The following is a 21122-nucleotide window of genomic DNA, read 5'->3' as shown; positions in this document are numbered from 1 at the left end:
ATGCTGCAGGCCCGGATGCACTGTCTACACTGGCTGTCTCTCACCCTTTACCCATCCCTGTTGCTTGTCATGTGTTTTTTTTTTGGTGTATTAAGAGTTTCATTCAAGAGTTTTCATGTGCTATGTGCAGAGGTGTTTTTTTCTGTTCTCAAACTGATCTCCCTGTTGGAGCTCAGTCTGGGGGGAGTTATTTTTTTTCTCCTTATCTTTCCTCATGTTGTGCATTTTCCATGTTACACCCCTCTGACCTGTCTTCCCCATGTGATGTTTGTGTAATGTATGTATGATCGGAAGGGTAAGATGGCGCTGGCACAGCTGGCAGCCTTAACCCAATTTCCCTCGGGATGAATAAAGTATGATCAATCAATCAATCAATTTGTTGCCTTTGAGCTTCACTTTAAAGCAATGTTGGTTAAGTATAATGTATTGCACAGCCACATCATCTATCCACGGTTTTCTTACAGTCTATTTATGTATTTATGGTCTCAGATGTCAAGAGCTACAGTGTTCAACCTCTGTCTTTAGGGGTACTTTTCAATAAATGTTTGTGGAGAACATACTATCTGATTTGAGTTTTAAAAAATTTAAGCAACTTATTAATAAAAAGCACTAGTTGTTTTTTTGTTTGTTTGTTTTTTAAATTGAGTCATCCTCCCATCATTATTTGTAAAACCCGGCCAGTGTGTCACGCCTCTTTCATGAGTCACAGGTAAAAACACTGCAAATGCCCTGTGCAGTCTTGATTATGTCTCCTTCAGGAAGCCGCTTCTCCTCTCCAAATGTATTTTAGGAATTTGATCCTTTAACATGGTGTACTGAGATTGATTTCTGGGTGACATGCACAGAGGAAGACAGGGACAGAGAAACTGAGGCACAAGTTCTAAAATGGGAAGCCAGAGATCTTTCCAAATTAATTATTTCTGTAGGGAATGCAGCCATCCATAAGGCAAATGCAGAAATAATTGTGATGACACAACGCTAAATGTCCACCAATTTCAGGGTCATAAATTTTAGTTCAGTCTTTCAGTGCAATGCTCCACAATTTTTTTTTCATTTTTGCATTACTCTACGGTTACAGTGATGATATAAAAATGATTAGCAAAAGTGTAGAATCTCATGTTACTAACCCATATCAGTGAGAGAGAAAAAAATACCGTTAATATTAAATGCAGTTTTAATGTCGTCCGGTAGAGGTCACTGTGAGCCAAGTCCCGCAGGCACCAGTCACTGTCTGCAGTGGGAAACCTTAAACTCAAAACGATATTTTACTAGATTACTCAAATGTACGAGTCACTCTTTTTGTCTGCATCTCATTAAGGATCTTCTCCTAATGTGTGTCATAACTGAGCCTTCATTGCATGATGGATGCAGTGATGCATATAAGCGTGTGTATTTATGAAGGAGAATAGAGAGGGATAGACTTACAGTACGAGTGAGCGTATCCAGGATGAGTTCATTAGACAACTGTTGCCCAGTGCAGATGGTGAACGTAGCTTTAATCCAGGTGCTGCTTTAATGAACTCTACAGAAGGCGTTCAGCTAATGTGGCAACTCTGTTAGCCATATTGACGCTCTATGGGCTGTTCGTTAACCAGACTTACTTATCATTTCATCACTCACCCATCAGACTCTTACGCTTTATTTAGCTTTAAAGCACGACTTGTAACTTCAGCACTGTCAAATGTAGTTCATTTTAGTATAAAATCAGGATTCTACAAATGTGTTTATCAATTTCTTGTCTAGTGATGTTTTTCCTGCCAGTTACACATGAAGAGCACAGCACTCTCTAAAACTGTAGCAATATCTAATGTCATTTGATATCAATAAATCTTTGCTTCATTCTTCTTTTTGTTATAGCATTTGTATGCTCAGTTTTCTCAAAATATTATAATTTAAGCCTCTGACATTTCAGTCTGGCTGTATCAACAACATTTTGCTAAATGTCCAAAAACGAGCATTAAATTTTTTTTTCAAAAAGCTACATTTGGAAGCAAACTGGTTCAGCCTTGAACATAAAGTGTACCCTTTTACCCTTTGGATTTGGAAAAATGTTCACTGGGTATCAACATGAAGTCTACAAATGCAGTATTAGAAGCAATCCAGTGACCAGTGACGAACTTTAAAAAAGAGTAATACATCATGCAAATTTGAAGGTGCAATTATATTTGCTTTCTTGAGTCAGAAGGAACGCTAACTGATGTTCCACAGTATGTAACCTCAGCCTTTTTACACATGGCGTCTGGACAATGTTGAAAGAACTTCAGGACATCACTACTTTGTCAGAGGCTTTGCTTTTTCATTTTAAAGAACGTGCTACTCACAATAGGTGAATGAAGCTCAGCTTCTACAGCATAGTCCCCCTGAGAGTGGCCTATTCTTTGACAAATGTTCATAGAAGCATGCCTAGGCGCCTGATTTTGCGGTCAAGACCTGATTTCAACAATTTGGGTGGGTAAGTGAATACTTTTGGCAATATAGTGTATGATATAGACAATAAATATTGTCAAAAAAATTATAGATGTATAATCTAGACTTCCAGTTTCATGTCACAACTTGAGTAGTTGTTTATGATCATTTTCTCTTACTTTTACTAACTTTTCTGTTAAATCAAATTTTTATTTATATAGTGCCCTTTCACCTCTGAGGTGACAGTCTAACAACAGTCACCTCAAAGAACTTCATATTGTAGGGTAATGGCCCTAAAATATTAGAAAGACACCCCAACAATCACATGACCCTCTATGAGCAAGCACTTGGCTACAGTGGGAAGGAAAAACTCCCTTTTAACAGGAAGGAATTGCCAGTAGAACCAGACACAGGGAGGGCAGTCATCTGACATGACTGGTTGGGTGTGAGGGGAAAGAGAAAAATGGAAGGGAGATAGGATAAAAGATACACGTGGGAGGCAGCCCCAGAGTTTAAAATGAAATACTAATATATACATGGAGAGTGAAATAGGCGTGAAGAAGAAATGCTCAATCCAATCATGGGAAACCCCTGATGGATTGAGCAGGGAGGGTTTGGGCTACCTGATTCAGTCCTAAGTTTAAGCAATATCAAAAAGGAAATTTTTAAGCCTAATCTTAAAAGTAGAAAGCCTGTCTGTCTCCTGAATCACAACTGAGAGCTGTTTCCAGAGAAGAAGGCTCTATTCTATTTATAAAATATCCTAGGCGCCACAAGCAAGCCTGAATCTAAGAGCAAAGAGCTATTTCAGTTTGATATGGTACTATGGGGTCTTTAAGAAAAGATGGGACCTGACTATTCAATATTTTGTGTATGAGAGACAGGATTTTAAGTTAAATTCTGAACAGGAACCAGTGAAGAGAAGCTAATATGGGAGAAATACGGAACTGGAAATATAGAACAACCTGATAACGATGATTTACAGTAGTCCAGCCTTGAAGTAATAAATGTGTGAACTAGTTTTTCAACATCACTAATATGCACACTGAGGGACATATCCTGGTAAAAAAAACAACAACAAACAAACCCAAAAACCAAAAAAAGAAAAGAAAACTGTGTTGCTGAAGCCAAGGTCACCATGTTTGACACCATGTTTCTAAAATTTTTAGGGCTGAATACAATAACCCCAAATGTTTCTGCTTTTGGAAAAAGAAATTAGAGGTCATCTAGGCCGTAATGTCTTTAGGACATGCCTGTAGTATATTAGTATATAATTGGTGTGTGTCATCAATGAATAGTTAAAGATGGGTATCATCTGCATAGCATGTGCCATCTAATAATATTGCATAAGGGAAGCATGTTTAATGTAAATAGAATTGGTTCAAGCACAGAACCCTGAGGAACACACTGACTAACTTCTCTGTGTAAAGAATACTCCCCATTTACTATTAGAAATATATGATTTAATCCATGTAGCAGAATTCCTTTAATACCTATGGTGTGTTCTAATCTCTGTAGTAAAATATTATGGTCAGTGGTATTAAATGCTGAACGTAGGTCTACAAGGACAAGCAAAGAGGTGAGTTTACTGTCAGAGGTCATAAGCGGGTCATTAGTAACCTTTACAATTCTGTTACTTTACAATCATTGAATCCCTTTAAACTTCATCACAACACTCAATCTTAGTATATAATATGATATCATCTGTTTCAAACAGCTGTTTTGAGCTTTTTTGGTTTAGGAACTATGCAGCTAAATTGAACTCATCCAGCATTCATTTTCTATTTTAGTCAGCTAGCTCGTCAGTACTGAGGGTATAGCACACAAATAAAACCAAAATGGCAAACCTAGAGTAATTATCTTTTGAGTAAACCTATCCTTTGAAATTCAGGTTGATGAGCCCACATTAACATATCTATTGATACATTGTGTTGTTTTATGATAGGGCCTTAGTTTTATGATAGGACCACTGCCTCCTAAGTTCCTCTTTTTTCAGTATGATCTCCTGCCATTATGTAAATGAGCTATTAAACATAAGGAGTAAAACCTGCTGTACACTGTGACCAATCTGAAAAAAGCATTGAAAATGGAGCATTTATACAAAGCATTTGCCTTAAAAATGACAGGCAGTGCGCTTTTTTCTTTTCTTTTTTGTTATCCAATGCAGAATCTGTCCATCTTAATGAGTTAAACAACGTCAGGTGGACTGCAGATGCTAATTTCTCCAGAGATACATGTCTATCTGTGTTAGCTCTGTGTGCCTGAACAGTGGCCTTCCTGCCTGTCAGTGCATGCTGGGATTGATTTAAGCTCCAGGAAATGAGCGAGGCAGGGAGGGAGAAAGAAAGAAATTTCATAGAGCTGTATACATTTCCAGCTGACTGATAACATGTAGCCTTCGTGATGACCTCAGAGCCCCTCCCTCCTTGGTATGTGTGCTCAGTGATGTTGATGATCCACAGATCTGTGCCTGATCTGTTCCTCCTCCATTTTCTTCAGCCAGTCCTGGGGTGAGGGGGAGGGGACACATGGTTGGAGGGTGAAGTGGGTGTAGGTCATTAGTCAGTGAGCTAAAAGAGAGAGCAGGAGAACCGGCACACACACAGCCCATATACATGGATCAGTGACACTCAAATCAGTGTGTGTGATGCTGTCATACTGGATCCCAGTAAAAAGAAAAAACAAAAAAAACAAACACTGACTCTTTATATTAGAAAACAGTTCTGGGGAAGAGCCGATCCTTCAACTCTCTCAGTTCTGCATTGTCTATTGTACTGGACTCCAGCTCCCCTAGTCTGATGCAAACCCGTGTAGAAAATGTATGTATATTACCTGCATTACGTGTCTGTTCCTATTTAAGCCACCAATGCCCAGAGATTTACTGACTCATTAAAAAGCTGGCTTGAACAGGTAAGGGACTATGAAAAGCAAAGAGCATAAAACTCCTTAAAACAACAAAGCACATAGAAGCACAGTCAATGGTACCTGTGGGTAGTTGAACGTCCTTTAAAATTTTATCTCCACAAAAGAAGTTGTTTTTTTGTTGTTGTTATTTTTGCCTTTTACAACAGTTTTCTCCAAAGTAAGGGCAAAGCTTAAAGAACTAACAACAGCAGAAACTTAAACAATAATAGTGCACATTATCGATCGTTCCACATATTTTCAACACTGCCCCCTTGTGACAGTACATAGCTATAATATGCAGACATATTGTTCTGTGTCTGAAAAATGATATGGCCTGCTGTGAAGTAGTTTGTGCTTCAGTCTTTGTGAGCGAAATTCTAGTACTTTATCACTCAGCACTAATTAGCGGGTATGTTTCTGTGTGTGTTGCATCATTACAGCTTATGGATGCAGCTTACTAACCATGCTATAGCACTTCACCTACTTCCAAATATGTGGAGTGATTTTGAGGTAAGGTCACATTAGCTACATCAGTCTATAATTGTAAAACAACAGTCATTGTTATGCAATTATTCTTTGTTGTTGTAGTTAAGTATAGTGAATGTGTAAGTCAGCATAGTAATGAAAATTACATCTCACGTGCATTCAATGTCACATTTAATGCTTTGCCTTCGTAATTATCGATTGAACTGCAGCACTGATGAAGTTATATGTAATTACCAAATTATATGAATGAGATTACCTGCACCTTCAGATGGCTATCCATCCATCCATCTGTCCATCCTTCCACCTGTGTACTCTTTCATCAGTCCATCACCCCTCTTTCAGCCAATTGATACTTGATGTCAGGATGAGGTAAGTGATGACCTCAGAGTTATTAAGTGACAGATTGACATGGTGCCATCAGCAGCCACTGCTTGAAATGGATGGACCCCAGACACTCTGGGTCATATTTCTCCAGTTTGTGGTGATCAAACACACACACACACACACACACACACACACACACACACACACACACACACACACACACACACACACACACACACACACACAGACACCAGCCCAGTGAGAATCTTGTATTCCGCTGCAGACCACACAGGGCTGACTCATATCTCTATTGATTCAGATGAGGAGATGAACTGAATGGAACAGAATGAGACCGGACTCAGAAATACATGAGGAATTAATCAAACTGGTCTCTTTGAGATACACACACAGATACAGTTACATATATATAACATATTTAGTTGTGATGAGGAGACATTAAACATTGTTCTGTTTTAATCTAAAATGAATTATTAGATAATACTGCTGAAATGGTCATGAGTCACCGCAGACAGCTGAAGGTCGTCACAGTAAAAAATTGTGGTAATGCAGCCAGATGAATGTTTACAGGAAAGCATTCAGCTGTTTCACACTGGTTTGGTTGCTCGTCTTACCAGTCCATTTACGGGAATTTCTCAATCGGACACAAAACTCCTGAACTGGATCAAATTAGAGCACAAAGTAGAATAACGAGACTGCTGTGTGAAATGTAAGCCCTAAGCTCTGGTGTCAGACGCATATACCATCATCCATACACGTCTCTAATTTTTATCACCTTTATTTGATAACCAGCTAGTCAAAAATCTACAAATATAATACAAATCTCACTGTAGTGAACACACTTTTATCCAAGTTATGAGCACTACTCAGAAATTACAGTGGTCCTTCACCCTCCATCAGAATGAAGTTTCTCAGCAACTCTTCAATTAATTGACATTGGAGAGGAGAGGACCTCAGTTCCTCCTGGGGAATGCCAGATGAGCTATATAATTCTTCTAGCAAGCTCTGGGTCTATCCCGGGGTCTCCTACAACACAAACTAACCCTTCCTTCCAGTATTCAATTCAACTCATCCATCCATCCCTTTTCTTCTGCTTTATCCGGGGCCAGGTCGCGGGGGCAGCAGCCTAAGCAGAGAAGCCCAGACCTCCCTCTCCCCAGCCACCTTCTCTAGCTTATCCGGGGGAACACCAAGGCATTCCCAGGCCAGCCGAGAGATATAATCTCTCCAGCGTGTCCTGGGTCTGCCCCGGGGCCTCCCATGGGTCTCTTCATTGTCTAAGGAGCTTGGAAAGAAAAGCGTCTGGACTTCTTTAAGTTTCCTTGAAGAAGACGTTTCATCCGAGAAGCTTCTTCAGTTCTAAGAGCAATTGGTGGAGAGTCCCAGATTTTAAGCCCTATGGGAGTGTCCCCAAGAGCCCCACCTTATCATGTGATTTACTGAGGTCAAATGGCCCAGGATGTGAGTGGGCACCAACTCTTGGTTGATTGTGACCCGCAACCGTTTTTACACCATGGCTCGTGTGATCAGGAAGAGGATCAACAGGGGGCCCACGACCCTTGTGGCGACACTCCCACAGGGCTTAAAATCTGGGACGCTTGCTCAGTTACACCTCACTCACCCTGCCTTCAAATTTGGTCCATGACCACAAACAGCTACAAATTCCAAATCAAGTAGTGAAGTAATCTGTTGTATAACATAGGTGGTTATCACTATCACCTCACAGCAGGAAGGTGAGAATGATTAAGCAATAATCAGTTAACTGTCACGGGTTAATTGATTATTCTGAATTTGCTGTAAATTTGCTGCATCAATAATGTTGTCCCTGTGTTATCCCAGCAATAGACTGGCAACTTGTCCGAGCTGGACCCTTTCTCTTCCCCTCTGACTGGGATAGACTCCAGCCAACTCACGACTCTGAATTTGATAAGTGGAAGAAAATGGATGGATCAATCGGGAAACATTATTTTTTTGACAGAAACATTTTAGAACTCAGAAAAACATATTTCTTGCACAAAACTGGCATTATGTCAGACACAGACACGAGGAGGAAGTGAGGTTCAATGCACACCTTTGTTCTCCATGCATGTGTGTATGTCTGTGTGTTTGCACAAGGACCAGTTTGAGTTTTCGACCATCAGAGCAAGGACATTTTGGTTTAGACTTGGTTTGGGGACTAAGGTTAGAATTAGGTTATTGTTAGGGCTGTGCACATGGTTAGGTTTTAGGGTTAGTAGCAGCAAAATGAATAATGTCAATGAGTGTCCTCACAAAGATACATACAGTCATCTGTGTGTGTGTGTGTATGTGTGTGTGTGTGTGTGTGTGCGCACGGGCAATTGATGCACTGGCTCCCAATGTCACGTTTCAGCCATTTGTCTCCCTTGGAAACAGAGAGAGAGAGAAACTTAATACCCCAGAGCAAACAGGGGGACATCTGGACCTGTCTCTTTCTCTATCCTCCTCCTTCTCCCTCTTTTTCTTCTCTCTCCTCCTCTCTCACACCCACTCTGTCTTCCACTTCTTTTCTCCCCCTCCTCCCTGCCTTCCTCACTTCTCTCTCCTCCCTTTTTATCTTATCCTCTCTCCACTCACTCTGTCACTCTCTGGGGGCTATCAATCACGGTTGCTGTGATGGCGGTTGGGCTGTAGGTGGTCATGCTGACGGCAGATGGCTCTTTATCGCTGGAGGCCTGGCCTCTCCATGACAACCGCAGAGAGCAGGAAGTGACACATCCAGCCGAGTGGAGAGAGATTCATCTGGACAGGGCACACTCACACATGAAAGAGTAAGAAAAATAAAAGGGCCAGGACAGGAAGCTTCCAGTCCGTGGCTTCTCAAGTGTATTTGTTCTGATTTTTTTTACTTTATTTACTTTTAGTAGTATAAAATTGATGACAATGCTGGTTTTAAATGCTCACTATCCCCCACTTCTTTGAAATGTTTTGTGACCTGTTTAGATAACAGTATGTTTTTTTGCTTTCAAATGTAAAAATTAAACAGTGTCAGTCCGTAAGATCAGTCAAATCTGAGAAGAGTTCTCACCATACCCCTCACACACAATATCTTATTCAGTGATTTCTTTCTATATTTTTGAGCATCAGTATCAGTTTCAACAGCAAAATCTGTCAGAGTAATGCGTCTGACTTAGAGGAACAGAAACAAGTATTGATATCCTCCATGTTCTGTCTGCTTTTTGACAATTCAGTGAAAAAAAAAACCTGAAAAAGAAAAAAAAAAAATCCTTTTTCGGATTTCAAGTGTCAAATCAGCATATGCTGGTCACAATACCCCAATGACAAACTTTGATCTTTTTTTTCTCTTAGATAATGAATAGTCAGTTAGTTTTGCATCGTGGGCTTCACAGAAATGCAATCTAAGTGATCTGTAGAGCTGAATCAAACTGGATCATTTCTGGATCTTCAGAGTGTCATGCTTTTCAGAAATGCTTCTTCTCTAACATTTCAAAATGTTTTTAGTTTTCACTGCTTCACAAGACAAAAATTAAAGTCCTACATGATAGAAAGTATTAAGCTGAAGAAGGACAAAGTACGAACTTTTTCTTTAAAATTATTGCTTTGGGGTTGCCAGCTGTGCAAACAAGTGCTTTGACTTTCAATTCAACTCAGTTTTATCTATACAGCGCCAAATCACAACAACAGTCGCCTCAAGGTGCTTTATGTTGTAAGGTGGATCCTACAATAGTAGATACAGAGAAAAACCCAACAATCATATGACCCCCTATGAGCAAGCACTTTGGCGACAGTGGGAAGGAAAAACTCCCTTTTAACAGGAAAAAACCTCCATCAGAACCAGGCTCAGGGAGGGGCGGCCATCTGCCGCAACCAGTTGGGGAGAGCGAAGGATTCATCCTTCAACTGAGTACGGTAAGCACATGGAGTTCAATTTTAAACCTCACCTTGCCTCTATTAATATTGTCTCTATTGAGTTTTTGCTTGTTTCCTTGTTTTTTTTCTCTTCCATCACTTTGAGAAAAACAACTGTGAAATGAAAGCACACCATCTACTTGTCCTCACCTCGCTGTTGTGGATTTTGCAATTTTATGCAAAAATATAAATTCATTTCTTGTACAGAGCTGAACAAGAAAAAAATCAGACTGTAATCATCACATGGCAGACCCGTCCACATTTTCATGCTTTTCAGCATCATCTTTTATTCTCCACGGTTGCTGTACACAATACCCGGCTACAACCACGACAACGGTCCAAGCACAGACTTTACGTGATTGTGGATGCCGCTGAAATTCTACTGCATGCGCATAAAATATATTTTCCCCTACATTTTGGTTAAGCATTTTGTGGACAGGAGAGAAACCAGCCATTCACCTTAACCTCCTAGGACCTGGCGTCCACATATGGGGACATCAAATTTTGGGTCATCTAGACCACGATACTAAATTTTTCTCTTTCTTCCAAAAGAGCCATATTGCTCAAAGGGGCACAATTGTTGTTTCTCATTTTGTTTTTGTACTTAGGAAAAATGCTGCTGTGTTCACACACTAAATAAAGAGTTTTACTCATCATTACTCAATTGTGACATTATAGTATTTTATGGAATATTAAAGCCCAAATAGCCAAGAGAAATTAAAAATGCATGCCACGAAAGAGTTCGGGTCTTAGGAGGTTAAAAATATATACCTTTGGTGCTCTAGTGACTATTAGGGAAGTATGGGACTGATGAAAAGAAACTAGAGTGTGTATATTCAAAATAATAAAAGTACATTTCTTCATTGCAGGTGCACACACACACCATAGATCATTTTCCTTCAATAAATTACTAAAGGAACATTTTGTTTCTGTATAGCTCATCTTTTAAAGGATATATTCAAAAACCACAAGCCAAGATATTCTGACTTCCAACCTCTCGCCCTCCAACAACCCTCGATCCTACATCCTAACATAAAAAAAAGAACATTTTTTGTCTTGTTTTTGTTTCGCTTTTCCCTCTTGATTTTATATCTGGATTATGACTAGCATGTTGCGCAGTATGTTAGACAGATATTCGGTAATCTGGGCAAATTCACTGGAAATTTGCTGGCAGAGCAGAACCTGGCAAGACAATGAGAAGTGATATAAATTGAGACAGAGCCACAATGACAGCAGAGCTGCTTCTGGCTGTAGATCCCTCTGAAATCACTGCTTAAAGTGGGGATTTCCTCAGTTGTTGCGTTTATTGATAATGTAAAGAAGCAGAGTCAGAAAGCAGCAAGTAAAGTTATTTCATCAAAGCTTGAAATGTGATATATGTATACAGTAGAGTACATGCCACATGCATCAAAAGACTTTATTTTTTATCTTAAAACCCTACTTGATAATTTTCACATTTTAACAATGACCTTCAGTAAGTGGACAGAAAATAAAACACTTCCCCCAGATTTCCTGGAAGGAGAAATGAGGAAAGAAGACAAGACTGCATGCTGAGTTGGTAATTCAGTGTGTGTGTGAGAGGGGCAGGGGGCATGGGACGGCTGGTGGATTTCACGTCCCACTTCCTCCTGCAAGGCGATTAAGCCAGACGTCTGTCACACAGAGAGAGGAGGAGAGCGAGTGAGAGACACACCTCTCTCTACCCTCTGCTAGAGTAAACACACCCTCGCTTACACACTTATGTTTGCATAACTAAAAATGTGATGATATCCTGTTGACTTTCATTCAATCCAGTCTGGACAACTTTTTAAAGAGTTGCATGAGTGATTTTGATTATGTCAGTATTAACTCTGAGATATTGGTATGGAAGTACTGATGTTTACCGTAAAGGTCGCATCAAAAATCATATTGTCGCTAAAATTTTCATCAAGTGGCTGAAAAGTGAAAAAACTGTAGTTTCTACTCGTGGCCACTTGAGGCTGGCTCCAAAAGCCATTCAATCCCCACAGACCCTCATGTCAAAATCTCCAGTTTAACAGCATTAAATAGTGTATTTACGGCATAGTATGAACAGCTGCTGTGGATAGTTTAGCTTTCATGACTGGTTGTGTGTGTGTTTTTTTAAATAACTTATCCAATTAGATTTTTTTAAGGCTTTCAATTAAAGATGCTTTCATCAACGGGTGTGTCAACACAGGCAGCTGTAGTTGATGCTTTCAGGCTCCTCTTCTGTGGAACCAGCTCCCAGTTTGGATTCAGGAGACAGACATTATTTCTCCTCTCATCTCTGTATTTAGGCGATAGCAAAAACATATGGTTTACCCTCTCTGGATAGTACAATACCACTAATAAGTAGTTTTACTTTTGTCAAAAAACTGCGGTACATTTATATGGGTTGAATTTAATAGGAAATTTAGTAGAAAAGGGTTAAAGCAGACCTGCAACTGATGGCTGGAGAGCTTTTAACCGTATTAGCATTTATTTGACTTTATTAAACACATTGTGCTTTAGCTGTGCTATCACCATAAGAGAGAACTGAAATGCAGTGTAGTTATAAATGCCTAATTTCACAGCATGAAAAAGAACAGCCAAAACATTACATGTTATTGTCCATTAACTGAAACACAGACACACACACGCACGCACAGAGGGAGACAGTTGGGTCTTGCTGTCAGTTTGTGTTTTGTCAGCAGCTCCAGTGGGAGAGAGGCCATTTTTGATGCCTGGCCGGAGTGGTACACACAGCTAGAGTTTGGCAGTTTCCTGTTCCTTTATTTCACCTCCACTTGACCTGAAATGTTAATTAAACTTTTAGTATTTTCCTCATTTATGGTGTCACACTCTGCACTCACACTCCTGTATGATCCCAGCATCTTCATCCAACTAAAGGTCTGACCTCTCTGATCTGTTCCGCTCGTGTGTAATGACCACTGAATCCTTAGGGGCAACTAAGAGGTTTCTAAGGCTTTAGTGACACACTGTACAAACTGTATTCACACTCATGGTACTGTACGTATATTTCATCTAATATCTAAGCAGTCTGCTGGTCAGAGAATTAGCATCAGCTGCAACGGTTAGAGTTGAGCAGATGATAAAATTATGGTGAGATGAGATCAAAATGAGAGAATTGCTCACCGGGCCTTAGTTTGACAAAAAAGGCCAAAGTCTGCAGCTGGATGGATGATGATCTCAGTAGCATCAACCAGTTTTGCAAAGGGAATTCTACTTTAGATTCAACTTTATGTGCTAGAAATCAGGACTTTTATTAAAGGGCTAATTTTCTGTGAGTCTACTATAGTGGCTTTCACATCTTCTTACATTTAACCAATTCGTGGTCACTGGACTGGAGCCTACACCAGCTGTCGGGCCAGGCACACCCTGGACAGGTCCTCAGTCTGGTGCCGTGTTCACAAGAGTCCCATTTAAAAAAAAACAAGAAACCCCACAAACTTTAATCTTATATTTTGGTCCCTTCAGTTTTCATTTAAGTTCTCAAAAAATAAAAACATGTCTAACTTTTTATAAGTGAGGCCCTTTTTTGGTACCAACTTTAATTTTACTCAAAGGTCAACACTATAGCTTTTAACATTTGTAAAGGAAAAACAAACAAAACTTCCTCTAATGACTCCCAGAGATTAGTTTCTTCACACAAGCTCTTATAAAAGACAAACCCCCCCCCCAAAAAAAACCTGAACATTTATTCAAGTGCAGGGAGGCAAATGATGAGACACAGGCTGAGGATTGGTTTCCTAGGCGAATATCATGATTCACTTTTATTAAAAGCATCATAGCTACAATTCATCATACATGATGTCTCAAAAAACAAAAGAAAACAAAAAAAAACAAACAAAAAAAAAAAACAAAAGACACACACCAAAAAAAAAGAGGAAAAAACATTTACATGGTATGTCTGTAAACTTCAAGGCTAGATAAGAATTGAGGTAATGCTCTTCAGCTTGCTGGCTAAAAGTAACAAAAAGTCCTTTTTTTCAAGAAAAGTAGCTAAGTAATAAAGGTACCTGATTATTTTAACTCTTTAACACCAGTGCATCAACAGGAACAGCGTGAGACAAAATTGATTGCAGTACTTATTTGTCATCATTTACAGTTTTAGTTTTGTTTTTCTATTCATACGACACTTGTGGTTATTTATAGTGTGTGTGTGTGTGTGTGTGTGTGTTTGTGTGTGTGTGTGTGTGTGTTGGGAGAGTGATGCTGGAACATTCAAAAGCTGCCTTGGTTATTGCTGTCTCAGCGTTAGAGAGGAGAACGGGGATCTTTGATGGGGAAGGTGTTCCCCTCACCTCTAACCCACTTCCCTCTCTCTGCATCTGCTGGGCTGGCTGTGAGAGCAAATGTTAAAAAAACAAAAAAAACAAAAACAAAAAAAACAAGACCTGGCCACAGTGTGTGTGTCTTTGAATGTACTCTCAAATATTTGAACCACTCGCAGCACTTGATTCATATCAGACACTTGAACTGGCCTCAGGGGGGGGAACGGAAAATCAAGCACCGCTTGCGCTTTTTCAAGTATTTCAAACATACTCAGTGAGAAGAGTTGAACTTCATATAGAAAATGCAATTTTCCAACTCTGCTGAAAAATGTGTCTCAGTCCTGCGTTGGCCAGGCCTGGTGTCAGTGTGTGACTAAAGCAACAGTCTTTAAAGTGAAGGTCGCCAGGGAGCAGCACTTGGTCTGGAACTACTGGGAGGAGGTGAAGAGAACAAAAACAAAGCATTTATAACATGCTGCCCCCCTTTAAAGAATAAACCTGAAGCATCGCATCCCGTTGTAGACCACTTCTCCAAAATCCATTTACAGAAGCCTCCCAAATGAGGACGCCTGGATTAAGCAGCTCGAAGTGGACCAATCAGAAAACCTGATTGGTGTCAGACCCAGCCCGCTCGTCACCCCCTGAGCCAAAACCAGGCGCCTTGAAGCGGGAGGAAGGTTTTGAGATGTGGCAATGGAAAGACCGGAGACTGGTATTCAGTGTGGGACTGGGTTTAACAGTATTGGTTCAGTGTGCACACAAGCACACACACGTACACTTAAAGAGAAACAGTCCTCCCAGAAACAGTCACATGACAGAGAAAGGGGTTAGTGTGTGTGTGTGAGTGTGTAGTGGTGGACACCTGAAAGAGCGTGTGCAGCTAATGATCAAGTATGTGTTGGATGTGTGTGTTGTGGAAGTCAGTGTGTGAGACTGAGTTTTTTTCTTTTTTCCTTCTTCTTCCTTTAGGCCAGTCTGGTTTTGTTTCCTCCTCCACATCTACCTGGTCTGATATGTGAGAACTTAAAATCTGTTCTGAGTAAGAACAGCTCAACTCCATTACCCACAATTCCTTTTGCAGCAGCTTTGTCAGACAGACAGTCGGGTTAGCTGTAATGCTGTTTTCCTTTTCTTTTGAGCTCACGGGGGTGCACTGCAAAGCAACCTCAAACCCTGAATTAGACGGTTCAACTCTTCCATGACCCTTTCTGCTTAAGGCTGTGTGAGTGATCAAAAATGTGATCCGTCTTAATGTACAGTCAGTTAAGTAGTTATTCTACCACTCAGGTGATGGCTACACATTAGAGATGATAAACCTCAAACCAATCAATTTAAACATGATGATAAAGTCTGCATTAAGGTTTTGACACCAATGCAAAATAATTAAAAGAATCTCACCGAGTGAATATTCTGTGTCAGACTTCCTAAAACAGTGTAGTTTCTGGCTTTAGGCTCCTCCAACTTCGCAGTACACCCCTTAAACGCTGGAAAAAGTGTTGGCAGCGGATGCTTCTCGTTTTGATGAGATGCTGCCGACAACAACAAAACAGTCCAGACGAAAAAACAAAGGAAAAAAGGAGGAGGCAAAGAAAAAAAACATTTGAGAGCTGAAAGCAGCAATAATAATAATAATAATAATAATAACAATAATAATAATAGTAGTACTACTGGAACCCTTGTGAAGTCTTGTTTGAGGGATTGTGGGAGGGAAGCGTGGGTGCACCGTTCACAGTGTGCGCACACAGGCCAACCAGACAAAAAGAAACAGTCTTTGAAGAGCAGCCGAGCACTCGGCGAGCGGCTTTGAGGATTTTCCCTGACTACACTATCGATCAGAAAGATTTAACTTAACACGCACAAACCTCGTTCTCTCTGACACATAGGAAATATAACTGGCCAAAAAAACAACAAAGTGAAAGTAAATCATCAACAACAATGCAAAGAAAAAAAAAGAATTTATAATAGTTTGGATATTTCTGGTGGAGGCGTGTAAACGTGGTGGGTGGAGGAGGTGAAGAAATGTCCAAGGCCAGTCAGTTTTGTATTTTAGTTCAGTCACTCTTGTCCTTCTGTGAAGATGCTGCTGCTTCCTCTGCCGCCGCCTCTTCCTCCTCCTCGCCCATCCCTCCATCCTCTAAAGCTGAATAATCAGCCTCACTTCTCATCTCCCCCTCCTTCTCCTCAGCTAAGTCACTCTCTCCTCCTCCCTCTTCATCCTCTTCCTCTTCTTCCTCCTCTTCTGCTGCTCTCAGATCTGCCTTCTTGTCCTCCTTCTCTTGGTCTCTTAGGGCATTTGGAGTCCCAGCACTGCCCCCCAGCGCTCCAGCCATTGCACTCTGTAGTTCAGCAAGGTTGGAGGCGGTGGGGAAGCCCGGTAGGCTGAGCCCTCCAAGGCCTGGAGGTAGGAACATAGATGGGTAGAGGAGACCAGGGGCCATGGTGGAGAGAAGAAAGGGGTTGAATGCCAGGGTGTTAGCAGACATGCCAGCCGCAGCCAGCAGGGTGGCAGCGTCACCGTTGATGGTTGCCTCTGCTGACGAATCGGCAGCTGGGATCTGAGGCGCCACGGCGTCTTCGCTGAGGGATGCCTCAGTTTTCTCTGCCCCATCCTCTTTCTCCATCTTCTTCCTCTTTGCCTTCTTCACTCCTTCATCGTTTCCCTCAGCTGCCTCCTCGTCCTCTCCCGCCTCATTGCGGTTTTCTGCTTCGTCTCTCTCCTCTCCCTCCCTCTTCCTCTTTGTTGTTGCCGTTTCGCCACAGTCTCCTCCCTCTCCTTCGGCTGTTCCGTTCGTTTTGCCTGCTGTGGTGGTGGCTGTGGAGTTGGGTGCAGCTGGGGCAGCGGCTGTGGCTGTTGCCAGGTTACCGCCAAAGAGCCCGCCGAGGCTGAACATGTTGGGTAGGGCGGTGGCCATGTTGGGAAGGCCTCCCATGCCGGGCAGCATGAGAGGCAGCATGGAAGCGGCGGCGGCATTGGCAGCGGCCTGTTTGGGGTCTGTGGGAGGAGGGAAGGCCATCAGACCTGCAGCCAACTGGAGAGACTGAAGGCTCTGGAGAGAAGACAGGTCCATCCCTCCAAACAGACTGTTCAACAGCAAAGGGTTGATGCCTCCTGCAGACACATACAGTAAGTGAGGGTTCAAACACAGTCTACTGAGACACACTCCTGCCTTATCCACATGCCAGACGGTTGGTTGGTTCGTACCTGCCGATGAAGCAGCCGTGGCCAGTGAAGCCTGTGCAGCCTGAGCTGCAGCAGCTGCCTGCGCAGCAGCAGCTGCCTTAGCGATCTCAGATTTCGGGCGACGCCCCCGACGGCGGACGCCCTCCTCTCTGACTACAGGGCCGGTCAGAAGGCGGTCAAACATCGCTTCAGGGAGGAAACCCTGTGTAGACAGGGATTTTTTAAAGTAAATCTTCAGTTAACTACATTATCACCAAGTGTAGGTTGTGCCTTCGTTACTCACCGACTGTTTGACAATATCTGTCCAATCAGGAGCAATCGAAAACTCTGGGTTCTCCAGCAACCACCTGGGAAGCTCTTTCATTGGAGGAGCCATGGCTCCGCCCATCTAGAAAACAGGAAAATGAAGTGAGGTTGGTGTTGAAAATGTCATTTTTCTGAAACAAAGAGACGATCTTGGAGAGGCAGTGATAGTGCGGCAGTGTTAGCTTACCTTGCGTCCATTCCTTCTGTTGACCACAGGCACTCTCTCATCCCCCGTCAGGGTGTTGATGTCTATCTTGTTGGGGTTTCGACAACGATGGCGCTTCTGCTTAGGCTTAGAGAACTGAGACAGCAGCAAGTCCTCATTCTTCTGTAGCACAAAGAAAACAACACAGGGCACATTTAAGAAACGCGTCCACAAGTCGCAGCACAACATCCATCAAAGTGATAATCTCGCTTGAGCTTTAACAATCCACAGTAATTATCAAATAAAAATGCAGAAAAAACAAGAGGACTTACTGGTGTGAAACCAGGCATATCCATGGTGTACGTCGGGTGCTGCCTCAGCCATTCGCCGAGCTCTTTGTTGGAAACCGCCGTCTCTTCTTCCTCCAGATTGCCTGAGGCGAGAGATCTTGCACTGGGGCTCTGCTCAGAGACATTGCGGGGTTTGTGGACACGTGAAGCATCCTGAAGCCCCTCCACACCTGAGACCTTTGGCCCGTCTGCATGATCCTGAAAAGATGATGCAGAGGGAAAGATTACCTTGACAATCTGTACAAGGATCACATCTGTGTGCATGACACAAATGACCACATTTGCCCTCCTACATACCCCTTCTGTTCGTCTGTTGCCCATGAACAGCAGCTCCAAACCCTCCACATTTTTCCTGCGGCCACGCCTCCTCCTAATGACAGGCAGGTCAGCCTCCAGCGAACCGTTGGCTCGGTGTCCAGTCGCTGGGCCTTGCTGAAGCAAATCCATCTGCGCCTTGAGGGAGGAGTTTGTCACCAGGGCACTGGAGAAGCTGGTCAGTGAGGGAGAGGCCTTGTGGTGATGGGGCATACCCTGAAGATCAGATCAGATCAGTTGTAATGCATCAACTTTTACACTTTAAACATTAGTACAAAATCTGTAATTCTGTCAGGACCACTTCAGTTAAAATAGGACTGGCATTCCTTCTGAAGTAATCTTTATGGCTCTGTAGTAGCACACAAAAGCTAAAAGAGGCCAAATACAGCAGGCGTGTAACATCATACACATTAGAGGAAATGCTGCTGACTTCATCAGCTGATGTAGGCTGGAACTGAGACAAGCTGATGTGCTAAGACTGCTGACTGAGCTCAACTGTGTAGCCTGCCAAAACTGAAGTGATTTAGTTTAACAATAGTAAGACTCAATCGTTAAGAGCTAGTAACTAGACTGAACGTGTTAGTGAGCACCTTGGTGAGGTCTATAGCCTGGCTCTGGGACTCGGCAGCAGCATGGCTCTCTCTCAGCTGTGCCACCATTTCCATCAGGTTACGTCTCTTGGCTGCCCTCTCTGCCTCAATCTCAATCTTTTTCCTCCTCCTCCTTCTCTGTCGAGGCACCGTCAGGCTCAGAGTCTCCTCCTGCAATAATAGGTCAGCACTCAGTCCTCTTTCTGTTCCAAAACTGCATTTCACATGTGAGCTTGGCACAGTGTCGTCATTTCCAAAAACATGATGATGGTAAACTGAGAATACTATTAATGGTAACGTCATTTGTTGAACTTGTTTAGTGTACATGTGTGCAAACACTCACATGAACCTGAGGTGATAGTGTTTTATCTTCACTCCCACTAAATGGCGTATGGATGCCGGCCATTGTCAGCTCAGCCAGGCTCCGCCTCTGGAGCGGGCTCTCGGTCGCCATGGCTGCAGCCGCTGTTGTTGCTGAGGAGCCGTGCCCTGGCAGGAGGTTGCCAGGGAAGTCGAATACGTGGCGTCTGTTGACAGGCCACTTGCCCTTCAGCACGGCCTCGCAGATGTTATCCATCCTGTTGATCATCACTCGATCCTGAGTGGAAGAGAGAACCGAGTGAGGTGATGGATCATTCTGTCAGTTCCTTTGTCAGCTTCGTTTCCTGCGTACTGTAAATCTCTCAGAACCACGGTTTTGCTTGAGAATCAGACTATGTTTCAGTTTTCTAAAGTATATTTCAGCACATTTTGGGGAAAAATCAATCTAACAGAAAACTCTCTCTTCTGTAATTCTTTCCAATCACTCGCTGTTTTTACAATTGCTGCTGAGCTACTGTCAAGTAAACACTTCCCGCACAGATGTTTCATATTAAAAGCCTTGCAGTAGATCAAAAGGCATAATCCTCCTTCTGGTAAGCAGTTAATGTAGGGCTGGTTCTGATTATTTCTTGGCCTAAAAACTATCAGTACATAGCAGAAAGAATTCCTCAAACTTTAAGTTGTAGGTTTTTACAAGGTCCAGTTTCAGTTGGAGGACAGTTCAGTTCATTATGGAAAGATTAATGATGGGGGGAAAAAAAGTAATATATATATATATAAATAGAAAAAGAAAAAAAAGAGGGGGCACATTAAAAAAAATTTGACAAATCTTAACAGTTCAGACTTAATGTGGAATGTTTATACAAAGGGTTGAGTTTAAGTACTGTGACTGCATAGGAACAGCCAAGCCAAGCAAAGAAAAAAAGCAGAGCTACTGTGTTGTGTGCATGATGTGATTCATGTGCTGACAGAATTACTGCTTTAGAAATCTAAATTCCTGAAATTAAAGGAGACTGGGTATGTGACGTCATGGGTATAGATATGCCTAATATGCCAAGAGGTGGCCAATCAGAAAAGGGTCTGCTTTAAAAACTTGGAGCAGAAAGTTAAACTGGATCGTAAAATGTGAATCAGGAAAAGCTGCTGCAGTCGGATAATCTGTTCACTTTAACATGTGAGAAATTACTATATTGTAATGTAATTCCAACCTCCGTTGTTTGTATCCGCTGGCTAGTATTTGAGACTCACCTTAGGCCAGAATGAGAAGCCAAAGGCTCGGTCCTGTAAAGCCTGCAATGCAGAGGTTTCCGGCAGGTCGTCGGGGCAGAAGCCGTCTCTGGTTTCATCCCGGGCCGAGGTGCTCAGAGATGCGATGCTCTCCTCGTCAAAGTTCTTCTGCTCTGACGCAGCACTCACTGTGTCGAGAGAAGGAAAGTCATGCTACAAGCCTTAATTAAAAAGACATTCTGAATTGTTATCGAGGGAGCTAAACTCATTTTTTCCTCTCGCCCCTGGAACTCGGGCCTATTTCTGGTGTTTCCCCTCATGACTCGTCAGGGTTTTAATGAGCCTGTGACCGAGTGTAGGCCCAGCAATAACAGTGACTGACAACCA

At 42.2% G+C, this 21122-nt stretch overlaps 1 protein-coding gene across 3 annotated transcripts in view; it reads right to left on the bottom strand.

Annotated features, from left to right (window-relative positions):
- Window positions 1-13767: 13767 nt before the first annotated feature.
- chd7 (chromodomain helicase DNA binding protein 7) overlaps window positions 13768-21122 on the bottom strand; it is a 70468-nt gene continuing 63113 nt past the window's right edge. For all 3 annotated transcript variants that reach the window (XM_084913637.1, XM_084913638.1, XM_084913639.1), the window contains exons 33-41: window positions 20757-20923; window positions 19531-19785; window positions 19188-19358; window positions 18580-18813; window positions 18265-18480; window positions 17975-18115; window positions 17765-17869; window positions 17503-17683; window positions 13768-17409 (exon numbers count right to left, since the gene is read on the bottom strand). In XM_084913637.1, coding sequence (XP_084769763.1) covers window positions 16352-17409; window positions 17503-17683; window positions 17765-17869; window positions 17975-18115; window positions 18265-18480; window positions 18580-18813; window positions 19188-19358; window positions 19531-19785; window positions 20757-20923 — 2528 coding nt within the window. In that variant the 3' untranslated portion in view covers window positions 13768-16351. The remainder of the gene's footprint in view (window positions 17410-17502; window positions 17684-17764; window positions 17870-17974; window positions 18116-18264; window positions 18481-18579; window positions 18814-19187; window positions 19359-19530; window positions 19786-20756; window positions 20924-21122) is intronic.

Source organism: Perissodus microlepis, chromosome 18 (assembly GCF_051167445.1).
Source record: "Perissodus microlepis isolate ML-2025 ecotype Zambia chromosome 18, ASM5116744v1, whole genome shotgun sequence".
In the NCBI taxonomy this organism is placed as follows: Eukaryota; Metazoa; Chordata; class Actinopteri; order Cichliformes; family Cichlidae; genus Perissodus; species Perissodus microlepis.
The sequence above is the reverse complement of the archived record's forward strand: the minus strand, read 5'-3'. Positions and strand labels throughout refer to the sequence as shown.